This window comes from Chrysochloris asiatica, unplaced genomic scaffold, assembly GCF_000296735.1.
Source record: "Chrysochloris asiatica unplaced genomic scaffold, ChrAsi1.0 scaffold00122, whole genome shotgun sequence".
Classification (NCBI taxonomy): Eukaryota; Metazoa; Chordata; class Mammalia; order Afrosoricida; family Chrysochloridae; genus Chrysochloris; species Chrysochloris asiatica.
In genome coordinates, this window is record NW_006408640.1 from 4,977,537 (window position 1) to 4,997,597 (window position 20,061).

The 20,061-nt window shown below is 37.1% G+C and overlaps 1 protein-coding gene across 2 annotated transcripts in view; it reads right to left on the reverse strand.

Moving 5' to 3' along the window:
* Positions 1–20,061, reverse strand: part of ANKRD12 (ankyrin repeat domain 12) — a 234,638-nt gene that overhangs the window by 159,851 nt on the left and 54,726 nt on the right. For both annotated transcript variants that reach the window (XM_006868700.1, XM_006868699.1), the window contains exon 2: positions 12,277–12,424. In XM_006868700.1, the coding sequence (XP_006868762.1) occupies positions 12,277–12,424 (148 nt within the window). The remainder of the gene's footprint in view (positions 1–12,276; positions 12,425–20,061) is intronic.

Genomic DNA, 20,061 nt, shown 5'->3' on the forward strand with positions numbered 1-20,061 from the left:
AAATGTAAAAACCTTCCCTAAAAGCCGAGACTGTAAATTCCAAAAAGGCAAGTCCCCACCCCCATCCAAAAAAAAAACAGAAAAGCAAAACTAATCCATTGCCATCAAGACAATTCTGACTCATATAGGGTTTTTGAATCTGTAAATCTTTATGGGATCATGCAGCCTCATCTTTATCCCCCAGAACTGCTTGCTTGTAGTTTTGAACCACTGACCTTGTGACTTTCAGTCCAATGCCTAACCGACAAACACATCAAATAAAAAGTTTTAAATGGCCTCCAAAGTATGCCAAGCAAAGAAAATGTGGCAACCAATTAAGTTGTGTGAACAAGCTGAGATAAATGGATTACCCAAAACAGATCATATCATTTTGATGCATGTTATTTGTGACTTCTCCCACTTTTGTCTTGTTAGGCTAGCCAATGGTCTGTCAATTTTGTTAATCCTTTCAAAGAACCTGCTTCTTGTCCTGTTGATCCTTTCTATAGTTTTTCTATGTTCTAGCTCATTTATTTTCTGCTCTAATCTTTATTATTTTTCTTTTGGTGACTGTAGGTTCCCTCTGTTGGTCTGTTCTAATTGCTGTAGATGCTGTGTTAATGTGTTAATTTTGGTTCTTTCTTCTTTTTGGATGTGTACATTTATTGCAATAAATTGTTCTCTCAGCACTACTTTCACTGTGTCCTAAAGATTTCGATACGTTGTGTTTTTGTTCTTATTTGTTTCTAGGAACTTTGTGAGTTCACGTTTAATTTCTTCTACCACCCAGTCGCTTATCAACAGGGTGTTACTCAGTTTCCATGTATTTGACTTTATTTCCTTGGTCTTCCTGTTGTTGATTTCTAATTTGGTATCACTATGGTCTGAGAAGATGCTTTGTAGTATTTTGATATACGTAAATTTATGGAAGTTTGTTTTGTGGCCTAACACATGGTTTATTCTGGAGAATCTTCAATGTGCACTGGAAAAGAATGTGTATAGTGCTGTTGCTGGGTTGAATGTTCTGTACATATCTATGAGGTCCGGTTGGCTGATTGTGTTGTTTAGTTCTTCTGTGTCTTAGTCAAGTTTCTTTATGGTTGTTCTATTTCTGAAAGCGGTGTATTAAAATCATCCACTATTATTGTAGATTCATCTATTTCTTTCTTCAAATCTACTAGACTTTGCTTTACATATTTTGGAGCCCTTTCATTGGGAGCATAGTAGTAACATTATGTCATTTTGTTCAATTGTCCCTTTAATCATGAGATAATGTCCATCTTTATCTATTATGCTGGTTTTTGCCTTAAAATTTATTTTATCAGAGATTAGTACTGCCACTCTTGTTCGTTTTTATTGCAATTAGCTTGGTATGTTTTTTTCCATCCTTTCGCTTTTAATCTCTGTCTCTGTGTGTGAGATGTGTCTCTTGCAGATAGTATATTGAAGAATCTTGTTTTATTATCCATTCTGCCACCCTCCATCTCTTAACTAGTACATTTAATCCATTTACATTCAGTGTAATTATCGATTTGTTGTTGTTGTTGTTAGGTGCCATGAAGTCGTACTGACTCATAGCGATCTTATGCACAGAACGAAACATGGCCCGATCCTGGGTCAACCTCACTACTGTTGCCACGCTTGAGTCCATCAATGCTGCCACTTGGCCAATCCATCTTGTTGGGGTCTTCCTCTTTTTCTCTGACCCTCCACCTTACCAAATATGACATCCTTCTCCAGCGACTGGTCCCTCCTGACAATATGTCCAAAGTATGAGAGACGAAGTTTGGCTATCTTGGCCTTCAAGGAACACTGTGGCTGCACTTCTCCCAACACAGATTTGTTGGTACTATGGGCAGCCCGTGGCACTTTCAATGTTCTCTTCCAATACCATAACTCAAAAGCATCAATTCTTCTATGGTCTTCCCTATTCACTGTCCAGCTTTTGCATGCATATAAGGTTATTGAAAATACCATGGCTTGGGTCACGCACACCTTAGTCCTTAAGCTGACATCTTTGCTCTTCAACACTTTAAAAAGGTATGTGCAGAAGATCTGCCTAATGCAATACGTCATTTGATTTCTTGACTGCTGCTTCTGTGAGCATTAATAGTTGATCCAAGAAGAATGAAATCCTTGACAACTTCAATCTTTTCTCCATTGATAAGAATGTTTTTTATTGGTCCAGTGGTGAGGATTTTTGTTTTCTTTACATTGAGATGTAATCCATACCGAAGGCTGTGCTCTTTGATCTCTTTTTGATCTACATCAGTAAATGTTTTAAGTCCTCTTCACTTACAGCAAGCAAGGTTGTATCATCTGCATATCGTAGGTTGTTAATGAGGCTTCCTCCATTCCAGATATTCCATATATTCCATTAACTTTTCCCTCCATTTAGTGCAGTATTTTATCCTGTAATCTACCTAACCTTCTCACCATCTGGATCTCTGTTCCTATGTGTTTACCTTCTTTTACATTGTGATTGTTTTGATCATAGACTGACTTCCCAGATTCTCTGAGTTTGTTCTTACAGTTTTATTCTGTTCTCAACTCTTCCATCTATCGATTTAGTTGTGGGAGGTGCTGTCACATATATCAGTCTCTGGTTATTGTCTGTCCTTGTTAGTTCTCAGTCCACAGAACTCCCTTTAGGATGTTTTGTAGTGCAGGACTGGCTTTTGCAAAATCCCTTAGCTTCTGTTTATCACGGATGCTTTGATTACATTGTCGCATTCGATTGATAGTTTTGCTGGATAACGGATTCTTTGTTAACAGGGTTTTTTTTTTTTATTTCAGGGTTTTATATATGTCTCCCCATTGCCTTCTTTCTTGCATGGTTTCTGCTGAGAGATCCGAGCGTAATCTGACTTGCTTGCCTTTGTATGCTACACTTCTCTTTTCCCTAACTGCTTTTAGGATTGTCTCATCTTTGATTTTGGAGAGCTTGATTAGGATACGTCTCGGTGATTTTCTTTTGGGGTCTATCCTTCCTGGGGTTCATTGAGCTTCTTGAATGTTTACCTTTTCAATTTTCAGACTGTTAGGGAAATTTTCTTCCAGAAGTTCTTCAACTATTTCCTCTGTGGACTTGTGTGATTCTTCTTGTTCTGGAATGCTGAGAATTCTTAAGTTATTCCTCTTCATTTTGTCCAACATGAATCTTAGACCTTCAGACTTTATCCTTTTTTCTGTTTGCTCTTGTATCTTAGTGATATTGAGAGACTTGTTTTCCAGCTCACTAGTTCTGCCTTCCATCACTTCCAGTCTACTCCTTTGCCCTTTCAGTGTATTGTCTATTTCTGATATTCTATTATTTATCATTTAGAAATCTTTCTGTAGGTTTTGAATTTTTCCAGTGCTGTATCTATCTCATTTGATTGTTCCTGTAACGCTTTCCTGACTTCTTCCTTACTTTTCTCAACTCCATTGTAAAGTGTTTTGAAACATTTTATAATCATTTTTCTGAATTCCTTCTAAGGCATTTCCAAGGCCTGCCCTCCTTCCAGAATGGAGTTCAGGTCTACCTCTAGGTCATTTGTCTTAGACATTTTATCTTGTTTCTGGACATGTGCTGATATGATCATCTGCTTTTGCTTCTTGAGCATGTTTGGTTGTAATACTTGAGTGTTTGTTTTGGTATTTTTTATGCTTTCTGATTGCCTCCAGGTAGATGTGATCAGGATGTGGGCTTCTCTTTTCACTCTTCTTATTGCTTAACTCAGAGTAACTTTCACAGGTGTTGTCTGCCTTCCTGGTATATGGCAGTTGGTATTGATTGGTTCTTGCCTGGATTTTGGTGTTTTATAGAGTGTGATTGTAGCTTGACTATACGGCAGCAGTTGTTGTCTCTTCTTGGGTAATATTGGGAGAGAAAGAGTCTTCCAAAGGTAAAAGGGGGAGCATAAAACAGTAAAACAGCAACAGAAAACAAAACAAAAAGCCACCAAAACAACAACAACAAAATTAGATTGGATACTGTAGTCTATAATTGCAGAAAGGGAAGAGTAGGGAGAGAAGAAAAAAAAATTCTGTAGCCTAATATGAGTATGACTTTAATGTCCTCAGTCAGCTTCTTGCCTTCAAGGCCATCTGATAAATTTCAAGACACCACAGTTGGTTGTTATGTTATACCTCAGGATTTAATTTAATTTTCAGCCTATTTTGTTTTTAAACTCTCTTTCCCTCTCCACACCCCTTATTCTAGCCTTTTCCCTATTAAAAAAAACAGCTCCGGGCCAGCTCTTGGGCTGAGAGTATCTGTGCGCATGCATGGCAGAAGATCCCACCAGTGGTGGGGGTAGGCAGTGTCCACTCGCTCAGTCACCAGAATGGAGGTAAGGAAAAGGGGAAGGGGAAGGGGAAGGAAAGGAAAGGAAATGATAGGATAGGAAAGGAAAGGAAAGAAGGAAGGAAGATCAGAACAAAGCAAACCGACAGAGTATATTGTCCACCTTTGCTCTGAGGTTCTCGTGGAATTATTCCGTGGTGGGTCTGTTCCCCTGCTTGGTCTTGCCGTTTGGTCTTGCCCAAGTTGTCGGCTCTGGCAGATTCAAAAGTATGCTACTTCTTCTGACTTTCACTAAAAGTTCCACTAGCTATATAAGCCTTCAAACTTTTTAAACAGTCCTACCTATGTGGTTCAGAGTTTTGGAGGTCTGCCCTGAACACGCTTCACCTGGTATTCTGCGGTATTGCTGATGGCGAACTTCACTGTACTTCTACACTATCCGCCATCCCAGATCATATCATTTTGATAGGCTAAAAGCTCAATAGATAATGACTTTCAATTATATTCATTAATAAATGTTTTCACATTTTCCTTTAAAAGTAACCAACCTACCCTAGGTTCACATGCCCTTTGGCTTATACATACTCAAATGCCCCAAATACAAACATACCCTTTGGTATGTTTGTATTTGGGGCATTTGAGTATGTATACTACACAGATTTAATTCAGGACCTGGGTCAAATGAAGAAGATCCTTTAATGGCACTGATCTTAAGACAATAGAATTTCTAAAAATGATTGACAGAGAAGATTTTAATTTATAATAACTCAACAATGTCTATAATTACAACCCACATGGATCCCTAACCAGATCACTTTAAGATTCTTTGAAATTTTCCATATCATTTTATCTTCATGTGCCATAAGAAACATTCAGTAATAAGCAAACCACTAGCTGTAGAGTTGCTACTGACTCATGATGACTCCATGTGTGCAGAGTACAACAGCTCTCACAACAGGGGTTTAAAGTATGTGACCTTTCAGAAGCAGATTACAAAGTCTGTCTTCCTAGGTTCCTCTGAATGAGTTTGAACTGCCAACTTTTAGGTTAACAGCCAAATGCTTAGCCATTTATGCCACCCAGGAACCCCAAGCAAATATTAATGCTGTTGTTAAGTGCCATCAAGTCAATTCTGACTCACAGAGACCCTGTCTTTATCAGGTTTTGAACCATAGACTTTGTAGTTTGCAATCCAGTACTTATCCTACAGTGCCAGACCAGGAGTCTAGGCAAATAATAATGCATACTAAAAAGAAACAAATCTTAAAGAATAAAAGCTATCTAGTTATTTACACATGCAAAAGTTAAAATAATGACACACTATTGGTTTTCTTTTATGGAACACAGCAAATCTGTCAAACCTAAAGAAAAATCCATGCCCCATGATATTACTTGTGGTTAAAGAACATTCATATACTGCTGGAAGCTTTGTAACTATAATTATCATGAAGAGCCATCAGGAATCATATAAATGTTTAACCCTTTTAGCCCAATAGAACTATTCCTGGGAAGAATAATAAAGAGATGTTCTTGATGGCTTCAAACTTCTTCATAATAAGCTTCCATAATTATCCTGTGTCTTTTGAGAAAATCTATCAACACTGTATCTTTGCTACCTCCAAAATAAGTAGCTAAAACCTTCTGAGCTGAACTTTCTGTCTTGAATTTCAGTGGTCCAGCAGATCCCCTTGGAAGCCAGCTTTGATAGGATAATTTTTTGTTTTATTTTTTAAATTATGAATTTAGTGAAGGTTAATAGATCAGACCATCAATTTTACATTCAATAAATCATACACTTCACTTCATCTTAACAATTGCAGTCAGTGTAACACCGCTTATTCCACCGTTTTCCCTGTTTCTTGTTTCCATTTCTCCCTCTTTCTCAAGCTTTCTGAATTTTGTCCTTAGGTAAATGCTGCCCTTTTGATCTCAAGTGGTCAACCATTGACCATTCTATGGTGTGCGTACCACACTAGTGTTGTTGTCTTCCTTACATACCTAATGATTGCATGGCTTAAAATTAAGCCTTGGGGGTGAGTTCTGTTCCAGACCTAGTGGATGACCAAGAGTCAGTTTCAGGGTTCCATTAGTTTCTATCAGGCCAGTAAGCCTGGTCTTTTTTTTATGATTTTGTGTTTTGTTCCACATTTTATCTGACTCTATCCAACTCTTTCTAATATGATCCCTTTCAGAGCAGTTGGTAGTGGTAGCTGAGTACCATCTAGTTCTGGTCTCAGGGTCAGGGAGACTGATCACGTGGTCCATTAGTCCATCAGACTAATTGTTTCCATATGCCTTCAATTTTTACCACTCTTTTTTCCTCTGGACAGGAGATCAACAGTTGAACCTTATAAGGTTGCTCATGAACTACTAAGATCCCAGCAGCTATTCACTGAAGTAAGATGAAGAACATTGTGTTTGTGGACTACATTATGAGATTGAATCTTTTTTTTTTTTTTTAAATCGCCGAACAAGTCTAAAACCAATATATTATTGAGAGAAATTGTTTGCAGCAATCCACTGATAGTAGAGGCATGTTTAAACATGTTTTGTTTGGAATAAGCCTTTGCATGTATGAACAGGAACTCTGACTTACCAACAAGGGTATGTTCATTATTTTTTAAATGCAAGCCACAGAAAAGAATACATAGACAAAAGTAACAAATCACCCCAAATTCTGGAAGTATTAACAACTGGTGAATATCTTTCCAAGGATGCCTCTAAATATACATTTATTCCTCATTTATCAAATATCTCAATATCTGACAATATATATTTATACTTATAAAAATTCTATCTGACTACAGTGCTCAGTAACAATGTATGTTTCATAGTCATGACTGCCAAAGTGAAAGGTGAGAGTAATGCTGGTTAAGGTTATGTGTCACCTTGGCTCAACTATGATTCTTAATGCTTTGACATTAGTAATGATGCAGTTATCCTCCATTTTGATATAACACTGATTTTTTTCATACCATTCTGGTCTTTGGAATGTAAGTATTTCAATAAGTGAGGAATGGGTGTATAAAGTTTAAATAAAAATTATTTAATATTTCAGTTTTAGATAACATCACTCAATTTCATGCTATGTATGATGAGCTAAGTAACACTATGAATCTTTCCTCCTTACACCTCATCTTCTAAAAAAGGATTTTAACATTTACGTTTATTGTTGTTGGGGTGAAGTGCTATCGAGTCAGTTCCGACCCATAGTGACCTTGTATAGGGTTTCCCAGGAGAAGCTGGTCAGCTTGAAATGCCAATCTTGCAAATCAAATGACTTTGCAGTCTGGCACATTAACCCACAACACCACACTAGGAGACTCTACATTTGTTGGGTACCCATAATAAATTCACTTAGTTTAGGCTTAGTTCTACATTAAGCCCATGCTTTACACTTAGAGTTTTATTTTTATCTTTATGTATATCTGTTTGTGTATGTACAAACATATATGTAAGTGAATAGAAACACGCTGCATAAGATATTTAATATATTTAATGTAAATTCTGTTTACTAATTTTGTTCTTAATTTTCTACATAGTGTTGGCTCAACAGGTTAAAGCATGATGGATGCTGCTAACCAAAAGGTCAAAGGTTTAAGAACACTAGCAGTTAGGAAGAAAAAGATAAGACAGTTTTCCTCCATAAAGATGTATAGTATTGGAAACTCTATGGAGCAATTCTATTCTGTCCGGTAGGCTAACTGAGTCAGAATCTAATTTGTGGTTGGTGGTGATTTATACCACGAATATACTTCCATATTATGTAATTCATTTGTTCTGAACTACCTACCTGTATCGCTTAAGAAGTTTCATATTTTGTTTATTTTTTAGTATATTTTTATCTTTGAAGAATGAATACTTTTAAGATGTGGTTTATCAATATTACAAATATTTCCACCTTTACAACTTTGTCATCTACAACATTATTTTAAAGGGTAAAATATATGTTCATTGGATTTCTTTATCATTATGTAAAAAATCTCATATTACTTAATATTATTTTCTTATATTGTTCCCCTCCCACACACACACACACTTTTTGGTAACTATGATAAACAAAACTGAGTTAATTCCCTTGATAATAAATTGTTTTCATCAATTTTTTTGTAGACTAAAAAATTTTTTTTAATTACTAAGTTACATATTAAGACATGTTTTAGCCCTAGATATAAGTTCTCATATTTACCTCCAAAAATATTTTCCTATAATTAAACACAGAGTTCCCATTTCCAACTAATGACTGGCCACTGGATAGGATTTAGATTAGCAACTATTTTGTACAATTCATGGGAAAAACTATTCAAGGAGTGGAGGACCCTGGGACCATTAAGAGAGAAGAGCGGAGACCGGGACCGTACCCAGAGAAGCAGTGATGCCAGAGGTGGAGGCAGAGATGATAAGGTGGAGAGATGGAGCAGCTGGGGACTTTAAACTCAAAGAGGGAGAGAGACTGTGTGCTGAGGACCGGGCGTCAGGCTTGCAGGGTATACCCATTGGTTGGTTGATGACACATAGAGGGGATTGTAATCATGGTAATGAAACGATATATAATAGGATGAATGTAAAACTAATGTTCTCCCATGTAAAACTATCACATAATTCACAATAAAACATAAAAAAAAAATTGGAAGGTGTAAAACACAAAGTATGAATCTAGAAAATTTAGAAACCATCAAAAATGAAATGGGATGCATAAAGATCGATACCCTAAGCACTAGTGAGCTTATATGATTGTTGTTGTTGTTATGAAGTGCTGTCAAGTCGATTCCGACCCATAGCGACCCTGTACAGGGTTTCCGAGTAGCCAATGGTGACTTTGAACCCCGACCTTGCTGTTCAAATGGCTTTGCAGTCTGGTGCATTAACCCACAGCGCCACACCAAGACATGGATTAGGTACTGCCTATTCTGAATCAGACAATCATATGGTTTACTGTGCTGGAAATGACAAATTAAAGAGAAATAACCTCATACGCATGCAAAAGCTGGACAGTGAATAAGGAAGACTGTAGAAGAATGGATGCTTTTGAGTTATGGTGTTGAAGGAGAATAATGAAAGTGCCATGGGCTGCCAAAAGAACCAATAGATCCATGTTGGAAGAAGTGAAGCCAGAGTGCTCCTTGGAGGCCAAGATGGCCAAACTTTGTCTCTCATACTTTGGACATATTGTCAGGAGGGAGCAGTCACTGGAGAAGGATATCATGGTTGGTAAGGTGGAGGGTCAGAGAAAAAGAGGAAGACCCCAATGAAATGATCTGGCCACATGGCAGCTTCTATGGACTGAAGCGTGGCAACAATAGTGGGGTTGGCCCAGGATCAGGCAGTGTTTTGTTCTTCTGTGCATAACGTTACTACTAATGTGTTGGTACTGACTCGATGGCACCTAACAGCAACAACAACATGGTTGACATTGTGAAGAATGAGAAATCCAGAACACTTAAATATGCTCATTAGGAATCTGTAAATAGGTAGTTGCTCAAACAGAACAAGGGGATACCTGCATAGTTAATAATAAGGGACAGTTAAGCTCAGGGTTGTATATTTTCACCATACTTATTTGAGCTGAATACTGAGCAAATAATCTGAGATGCTAGATTATATCAGGATCATAATATCAGATTTATGGGAAACTCAGTAACAACCTACATTATTCAGAAGGCTCAATCTTTCTTGCTGGAATGAAGACTTGAAATACTAATAAAGATCTAACACTACAGTCTTCAGTATGGATTGCACCTCAATGTGAAGAAAATGAAAATCCTCACAAATGGACCAATAAATAATACTGTGATAAATGGAGAAAGGATTGAAGCTGTCGAAGATTTATTTTTGCTTGGATTCAAAATCAACTTTTATGGAAACACCAGTCAAGAAATCAAATGACATACTGCATTGGACAAATCTGCTGCAAAAGACCTATTTAAAGTGTTCAAGAGCAAAGATGTCACTTTGAAGACTAAGGTGCACCTGAACTAAGCAATGGTATTTTCAATCACCTCATATACATAGAAAAGTTGAACAATGAATAAAGAAGACCACAGAAGAATCAATACATTAGAATTATGGTGCTGGAAAAGAATATTGAAAGAACCATAGGCTGTCAAATGAACAAACAAATCTGTGCTGGAAAAGTAGAACCAGAATGCCCCTTAGAAGCAAGGATGGCAGGACTTCATTTTTACAAGTTTGAACATGCTGCCAGGAAAGGTCACTGCTTGGAGAAGGACATTATACATGGTAAAGTGGAAGGTCAGTGAAAAACAGAAAGACATCCAACGAGATGGAATGACACAGGGGTAGCAACCATGGGCTAAAACCTAACAACTGTGATTATGACGCCATATTAGGCATTATATAGGGCAGCTATGAGTCACAACTGGCCTGACACTACCAAACAAGAACAATATGAAATAGTCTTATTAGAGTTATAAAATTCCACTTGATTCAAATAGTAAGACAAAACATATGACCAATGTTGTTGTTAAATGCCGACCCTGTACAGGGTTTCCAAGGAGCAGCTGGTGAGCGTGAACCACTGACCTAGAGGTTCAAACTGACTTTGCAGTCCACGGCATTAACCCACAGTTTCATACCAGGTCTCCTATTAATAAAAACTTTTTCTCCTCTATTTTACTCAAAAAAAGACAAATAATTCAACCGACCTAATAACAAAGAAAGCTAAGCACTAAATTCCTGTGTAGTGCCATAGTATAAGTACTGGACTGCTAGCAGCAATGTCAGCAGTTCAAACACACCAGCCATTCCTCAGAAACCCTACAAAGGGTCACTATGACTCAGAATGGGCTCACATCACTTAACAACATTAATAAAGGTTCTCCTGGGAAGTTTATTCATTTGAAATGTTGATTCCTAAAAAAAGTTATATTTCTCTGAATTTATCACAACTGCTTCCCTCCTATTAATGGAAAATAAAGCTTGGGTAATAAAAGTAACTTAAACTTGACTAGAAAACGAGCTCCTGAGAGAAAATATGAAAGATTAAATCTTAAATAGATACCTAAAAAAACACAATGGCCTGCTCAGCAAAGTAACCTCACTAATTAAGAAACACGACAAGGGGCTTCAAAAGTTTGTGGAAAACTCCAATTATCATTTAATTACTTTTTACATGAATTTTTTGCAGTACCTTAGAATTTGCGGACATTTAAGGAAAACGACATTCAGAATCTCTAGAAAACAATCACAGTAACTTGAATGACCAAAGAATACAATTTCATTCGCCCACATCAAAAATTGGGTTCTTATCTTTATGTTCTTTATATATTAAATCCTTCCTAAGTAACTGTTTGTAAAGCTAAAACATACTTAAGAACAGGTCATCTTTAATATTTCACACATAGGACAAAAAAATTACAATACACACTCCACAAGTAAAAAAATTTAAGCTTTTATTAATTTGAAAAATAATGAGTTAGGGATAAAACAAAAATTAATCACTTAGTATACATTGGTAATAAGGTTCTAATCTATTATGAATATCAGACATTAATGATGACAACTATAATTTCAAGTATGTAAGAGTCTTAAGAGACAAATGTATTATGAATATGGCTTAAGAAATTACTCTGAATTTTTCTTTTTTTGGTTGTATACATTTCCAATTCATTTTTGAATCTAAAATGTCTAAACTTTACTTGGTGAACTCAATAATGGATCTATAATAATTAAATAGCTCTTTCTCAAATCTACCACATATGCTCCCTGACCATTGAGTACATTTCTTCAAAGACATTCTCTCCCCAAAATTAAGCATCTTAATTGGTAAGAGGTTTGTAATAAAATGAGTATTAAGAAGTAAGAAAACCAGCAAATTACTCTTGTTAAAATCACATTCTGTTAAGAAAATACCATGGATCAATTACTTCTCCAAAATTATAAATTTGGATTACTAAAATGCACATATTTTTTCTATTAACATAAGTGTAACAAGTAATGCCCATGTGACAAAAAATAAGACTTTTACCAGAAAACAATTATTATTCTACCTGTGTCTGAATCTTGTTCTTCATTTCTTGATGGGCTAATAGTAAAGGGAAGTTTACGTTTCATGGATGATTTCTCTTTCATCTCCTTTCCCACATCACTTCGATCAATTTTTGGTGTTTTGCTATAGGATGCAATCTTGTCTTTACTCTATTAAGAAATTAAATATACATGAAATTATCACAAAACTAAGATACGCAATGAATTTGAAAAAAAAAAAAAAAGCAAGCATCTTAACTAACAAAAATTTCTGCCATACATAAAAATAGAGCGGAGTATTAAAAACCATCACTATATAATGTACTCACTATAAAATATACTCAAGATCCAGCTTCAAAAATTACATTTTCTGTATTGTTCCATACACATTAATACTATTTAATAACAGAAATTCAAAATAGCATTAAAACTAACTTGAATATTGTTGTTGATGTTGTTTAGTATGGTTGAGTCAGTTATGACTCACAGTGAAACTGTATAGAGTTTCCAAGAAGTGGCTCGAGGGTCTGAATGGCCAACTTTGCAGTTAGCAGTACTGTGCTTATCCTATAGCACCACATGAGGCAACCAAACTTGCAAGATAATCGACTATGAGGTCTGTTTGAACCACAGGTTTTTGATTCAAACTCACCAGCTGCTCACTGGAAACTCTACACAAGGTCACTATGAGTCGGAATTGACTTGACAGCACTTCACAACGACATATAATCTTAACTGAGTCCTGGTGTGGTACTATGGGATTCAGCACTGGACCACAAGATCGGTTTGAACTACAAGGTTGGCAGTTCAAACTCACCAGCTGCTCCTCAGAAACCCTAAATAGCCTTGCTATGAGTTGGCACCAACTCGACAGCACTCAACAACAACATATCTTAATAGTGGCTTCACAGCATAAGCAAAGGATTTCAAACGACAAAGCTAGTGGTTCCTGTCCATCAGCCGGTCCTTGGGAGAAATATAAGGACTTCTGCTCCCACAAAATAATAAAAGCCTCAGAAACCCTGTACAGTAGGGGTGGGGAAAGTAAAGCCCATGGCCCTCAAAATCATTTGATCTGACCCTGCCAAAACAACTGTAGTTCCAGCCATTATATTGGTGGTGGTTAATTAAAAGTTTGAACAAATATGGCAGGCTAATTTTTAAGTTGCTAAATTTTATTCAGCCTGAGAATGTTGTTATAAATATCCAAATGGCCTGTGGCAGAAAAAAGGTTCCCCTCCCCTGCTGGAGAGTCAGAGTCAACTCCTTGACACTTAACAACAACACATGTCTAAACAGAATCTAAATATTTGGCACATAACCACCACCACCACCAAGGCAGCTCTAGAAGGGGGAGAAATGGACTATTTTCAAATATTTAGTCACTGAAAACCTTGTGACCTAGCAGTAGAACATTGTCAGATAGCACCAGAATACTGACTACTGAAACATAATGAAGAGCATCAGAATACTGTCAGATATAGTGTCAGAAAATGAGGAGAAACAGCTGTTATCCAATAATAATCAAAACAGAATGTACGAAGTATAAGTCTAGGAAAACTGAAGTTGTCAAAATGAAATGGAATGCATAAACATTAAAATCCTAGGCTTAATGAGCTGATATAGACTCTGACTGGTCATTTTGAATCTGACAACCACATGGTTTACTATGCCAAGAATGACAAATTGAGGAGGAATGGCATTGCATACATCATCAGAAAAAACATTTCAAGATCGACCTTGAAGTATAACACTATCTATGAAAAGATAATATCTAAATGCCTACAAGGAAAACCTGTTAATACAACTATTATTCAAATTTAAGCACCAACCATTAGTCAAAAAGTTGATGGATGAAATTGAAGAATTCTACCAACTTCTCCAGTTTGATATTGATCAAAAACACAATCAAGATGTATTGATAATTACTGGTTTTTGATTGGAATGCAAAAGTTGGAAACAAAAAAGGAAGGATCATTCATTGAAAAATACAGCCTTGGTGATAGAAATTGTCGTGGAGATTGCATGATAATATTTTGCCAGACAAATGACTTCTGCATAGCAAATAACCTTTTTAAACAATATTAAGTTGATTATCCAAATTTACCTCACCAGATGGAATACAAAGAAATCAAATTGACTATGTCTGTGGAAAGAGAAGATGGAAAAGCTTGATATATTTAGTGAAAACAAGGCCAGGCAAAGACTATAAGACAGACCAGCAATTGTTCATATGCAAGTATCAGTTAAAGCTGAAGAAAATGAAAACAAGTCCACAGAGCCAAAATATGACCTTGAACATAGTCCACCTGAATTTAAAGATCATCTGATGAACAGATTTGATGCACTGGACACTAAAGACTGAAGACTAAAAGAGTTGTAGGATGACATCAAGAACATCATATAGGAAGAAAGCAAAAGGCCATTTAAAAGAAAGAAGGAAAAGACCAAAATGTATGTCAAAAGAGACTCTGAAACTTGCTCTCCAGTGTAAAGATGCTACAGTAAATGGAAGAACTGAGAAGGTAAAAGAGCTTAACAGAAAGTTTCAAAGGGCAGCTCAAGAAGACAAAGTCCAACAATATAATGAAATGTGGAAAGATTCCTGGAGTTAATAAACCAACAGGAAAGAACTAAGAATTTCTCAATTGAGGGAAGTGAAGAAAAAAATTCAAGCCTTGATTTGCATTACTGAAGGATTCTCTGGGAAAATTATTGAATGATGCAGAATGCATCAAAAGAACATAGAAAAAAATGCATAAAGTCACTGTAGCAAAAAGACATGGTCAATGTTGAACCACTTCAATAGGTAGCATATAATCAACAGCCAGTGATACCAAAGGAAGAAGTCCAAGTTGCACTGCAGACGGCAAAAAAACAAACAAACCAGGGTCCAGTAATAGATGGAATACAAATAGATATTTTTCAATAAACTGATGCAGCACTGGAGGCACTCACTCATCTATGCAAGAAATTTGCAAGACAGCTACCTGGGCCAACTGATGGGAACAGATCCATATTTATGTCCATTACAAAGAGAGAAGACTCAAGAGCATGTGAAATTCATCAGACATCACTAATATAACCCACGAATAAATTTTTACTAAATATAATTTAAAAATGGATGCACAGTACATTGACATGAACTGCCAGAATTTCAAGCCGGGTACAGAGGAGGACATAGAACAAGGGATATAATTTCTGACGTCAGATGGATCTTGTCTGAAATCAGAGAAAACGAGAAAAATCTTTACCAGTGCTTTACTGAATACACAAAGGCTTCTGAATGTGTGGCTATCTGACAAGCTATGGATAACATGGCACAGAATAAATATTCCCGAACAATTAATTGTAATCGTAAGGAATCTGTACATATATCAAGAGGCAGTTTTTCTAAGAGAATAAGGGAACACTGAATGGTTTGAAATTAGGAAGAATGTGTGCCAGGGTTGTGTTCTTTCACCGTATTGAGTCAATCTGAGCAAATAATTCGAGCATCTGAATTCTATGAAGAAAAATATGGCATCAGGATTGGAGGAAGACTAATTCACAACCTGTGATACACTTGCTGAAAGAGCAGAGGACTTAAAAAATACTTACTGATGAAGATCAAAGACCATAGCCTTCAGTATGGGTTGCACCTCAATGTAAAGGAAACAAAATTCCTCACCACTGGACCAGTAAACAACATCCATATAAATGGAGAAAAGACTGAAGTTGTCAAAGACTTCATTTTGCTTGGATCAACCATCAACACTAATGGAAGCTGCAGTCAAGAAATCAAAGGACATACTACATTAGGCAAATCTGCTGTACAAGCACTCTTTGAAGTGTTCAAGAAAAAAATAACAAATGTCAGTAAGTTTGCAGACGAATTGGAACTGGAAAATGGAGCAATGGCTAAGGAAAACAGTTTGACAGTTACTCAAAAAGTTAAGCACACAACTCCCATATTCTACTTATATATAGATCCAAAAGAACTTACAACAGGGACTCAAATGTGTATTTATAAGATAGTGTTCACTGCAGCATTATTAAAAATAGCCAAAGAATCGAACAAATGAAATGTTCATCAAAAGATGAATGGATAAACAAAATAACAGAGCTTCAAAAACTTCCTGGAAAAATGGAATTGAAAGATAATGGAATTTCTTCATGAACTTTCTGAAGCCCATACCTACAATGAAATACTGTACAGCTATAAAAAGGACTTAAGTTGTATATACTACAACATGAACAAATCTTGAGAACATTATAATTGATTAATAATTAAGTCATACACAAATGGACAAGTGTTATGAATATACTGTGGGCTCGAAAAGAACCAACAATTTGGTCTTGGGAGAAGTATAGTCAGAATGCTCCTTAGGAGCAAGGATGATGAGACTTCATCTCTCATACTTTGGACATGTTACCACTGGACCAACAAACAACATCGCTATCAACGGAGAAAAGATTAAACTCAAGGACTTCATTTTTCTTAGATCAACCATCAACACTCATGGAAGCAGCAGTCAAGAAATCAAACGACATATGGCATTAGACAAATCTGCTGCACAAGACCTTTTTAAAGTGTTGAAGAGCAAAGTTATCAGCCTGAGGACTAAGGTGCGCATGACCCAAGCCATGGTATTTTCAATAACCTCATATGCATGCGAAAGCTGGCCAGTGAATAATGAAGACCATAGAAGAATTGATGCATTTGGGTATGGTGTTGGAGGAGAATATTGCAAGTGCCATGGGCTGCCAAAAGAACCAACAGATTTGTGTTGGAAGAAGTGCAGCCAGAGTGCTCCTTAGAGGTGAAGATGGCCAAACTTCATCTCTCCCACTTCGGACATATTGGCAGGATGGAGCAGTCGCTGGAGAAGGATATCATGTTTGGTAAGGTGGAGGGACAGAGAAAAAGAGGAAGACCCCCAGAGAGAGGTGGATTGGCAAAATGGCAATATCGATGGGCTCAAGCGTGGCAACAATAGTGAGGTTGGTCAAGGACCGGGCAGTGTTTCATTCTGTTGTGCATAGGGTAGTTATGAGTCGGTACTGACTTAAGCCAACACGATGGCACCTAACAACAACAACATCAGGATAAATCAGCCCCTAGAGTCCTGGTGTGGTACTTAGGATCAGCAAATGGATTGCAACCAGAAAGCAAGCAGTTCAAACCCACCAGCTGTTGCTCGGAAACCAGATCAGGGTCACTATGAGTTACAACCAACTTGATAGTACTTAACAACAAGAATCCTGTTATGATGCTACAGGACCACAAGATCAGCTTGAACCACAAAGTTTATGGTTCAAACCCACTAGCTGTTTCTCAGAAACCCTACACAGGGCATGAGTTGGAATCGACTCAATAAGACTTAAGGACAACAGGACAACAGATGGTACCATGTTTAATGAAGAAGAGAGGCAAGTGAAAAAGATGACCCTCAATGAGGTGGACTGACAAAGTTGGTTCAAAAACATACTCAAACATAGCATTATGAGGATGACACAGGACTGGGCAGTGTTTTGTTTGCTTATAAATAGGGTAACTATGAGTCAGAACCAACTCTATAGCACCTTTAATAAGAACAACATATCTGGAGGTGAAAAGGTTACAGGGAATTAATCCATAAACGGTACAGAGTTTCTATTTGGGGTTATGACAGATTTTAGAAACAGAAGGTTGTAACAGCTTAGAACATTATGAATATAACTAGTGCAACTGAATTGTATATTTTAACAGGATCCATTTATATTATATCCACCACTCATCTGTCAGTTTGTCATACTGTGGTGGCTTGCGAGTTGCTGTGATGCTGAAAGCTATGCCACCAGCATTTTAAATACCAACAGGGTCACCCATGGTGGACAGGTTTCAGATGAGCTTCCAAACAAAGACAGACTAGGAAGAATGGGTGACAAAATATTTCTGAATATTTAGTCACTGAAAACCTTATAAATAGGAGAGAAACACAGTCAGATACATACAGTGCCTGAAATTCAGCTCCTCAGGTTGGAAGGCACTCAAAATGTAACTGGGGAAGAGCTGCCTCTTCAAAGTAGAGTTGACTGTGATGACGCAAATGGAGAAAAGCCCGAGGAAGAAAAGCCCACGGGATCTTCAATTGCTGATGGGGCACAACTCAAAACGAAGAGAAACAGCTGTAACCATCCATTGAAAATTGGTACATGTAATGTACGAAATATGAATCTGGAAAATTGGAATTTGACAAAAATGAAATGGAACACATAAACATCGATATCTAAGGCATTAGAGAGCTGAAATGGACTGGTATTGGCCATTTTGAATCTGACGACCACTTGGTTTACTATGCCAGAAATGACAAATTGAAGAAGAATGGTGTTGCATTCATTGTCAAAAAACAATACATCCAGATCAGTCATGAGATACAACGCTGTCTGTCATAGGATAATATCCATGAACCTACAGGGAAGCCCAGTTAACACCACTACTATTCAAATTTACACACGAACTACTAAAGCCAGTGAGGATGAAATATAAGAATTCTACCAACTTATTCAATCTGAAATTGATCAAACATGCAATCAAAATGTATTGATCATTACAGGTGATTGGAATGCAAAGGTTAGGAGCAAAGAGGAAGGATCAGTGGTTGCAAAATATGGCCTTGGTGATAAAAATGATGATGGAGAACGACTGATAGAATTCTGCAAAATCAATGATTTGTTCATTTCAAATACCTTATTTAGACAGCATAAGAGACGACTATACACATGGATCTCACCGATGGAATACATAGAAATCAAATTGACTAATCTGTGGAAAAACATGATGGAAAAGCTCCATATCATCTCTCAAAACAACGCCAGGGGCAGACTGTGAAACAGACCGTCAATTACTCTTATATAAATTCAAACTGAAGCTGAAGAAAATGAAAACAAGTCCACGAGACTCAAAACATGACCTTGAATATATCCCACCTGAATATAGAGATCATCTGAAGAATAGATTTGATACATTAAACACTAAAGACCAAAGAGCAGAAGAGTTCTGGGATGATATCAAGGACATCATACATGAGGAGAACAAACAAGATGGCATATCAGGAGGCTGTGCAGTAAGGAGCTCTGTCAGCAACAACACAGAATGCAGGACAAAGCCGGCACAGGGGATGGTCCTAGAACTCTAACCCACATATGAAGGAATATTTAGAAGGATGGAAGGCTTACCGCAAGGGGAATTTGTATCAGAAGCAAGAAATCCAATGCTTTCTAATTCAAGATGTTCAGCTGCTCCAGGAGCCGCCTTCTTGGGTGAGACCAAGTGGGGGAGGATCAGAGCAGCCATGGATGCCTGATAGAACTGCAGAGATAGAGGTGTGGACATTCTTTTGGTATCTGTTCATTGGTCCATTCTGGTAACTATAGGGGTGCCCGAGCTAGTGGACACCCCAGCTCCACCCTCGGAGGGTTCTACTATGCATGTGCACAGATCTCATCAAAATTTAGAGAGTTTCCACTTAAAACCAAATGGCCACAGCCGGCCCTGAACTGTTTATAACTAGAAAAAAGGCCTGAATGGGGATTGTGGAGAGGGACAGGTAGACAAAAAAGGAAACAGGCTGAAAATTAAATCCTAAGTTATGTCAAAATGGTCAACAGTGGCATACTGAAATTTCTCAAGAAGAAGAGTGAAAAGGGAAGCCCATTTCCTGATCACATCTACCTGGAGGCAATCAGAAAGCATAAAAAAATACCAAAATACACACCCATATAAGTATTAAGGCCACAGATAACCCCTGAATATGCCCAAAAAACAGAAGCAGATGACCATATCT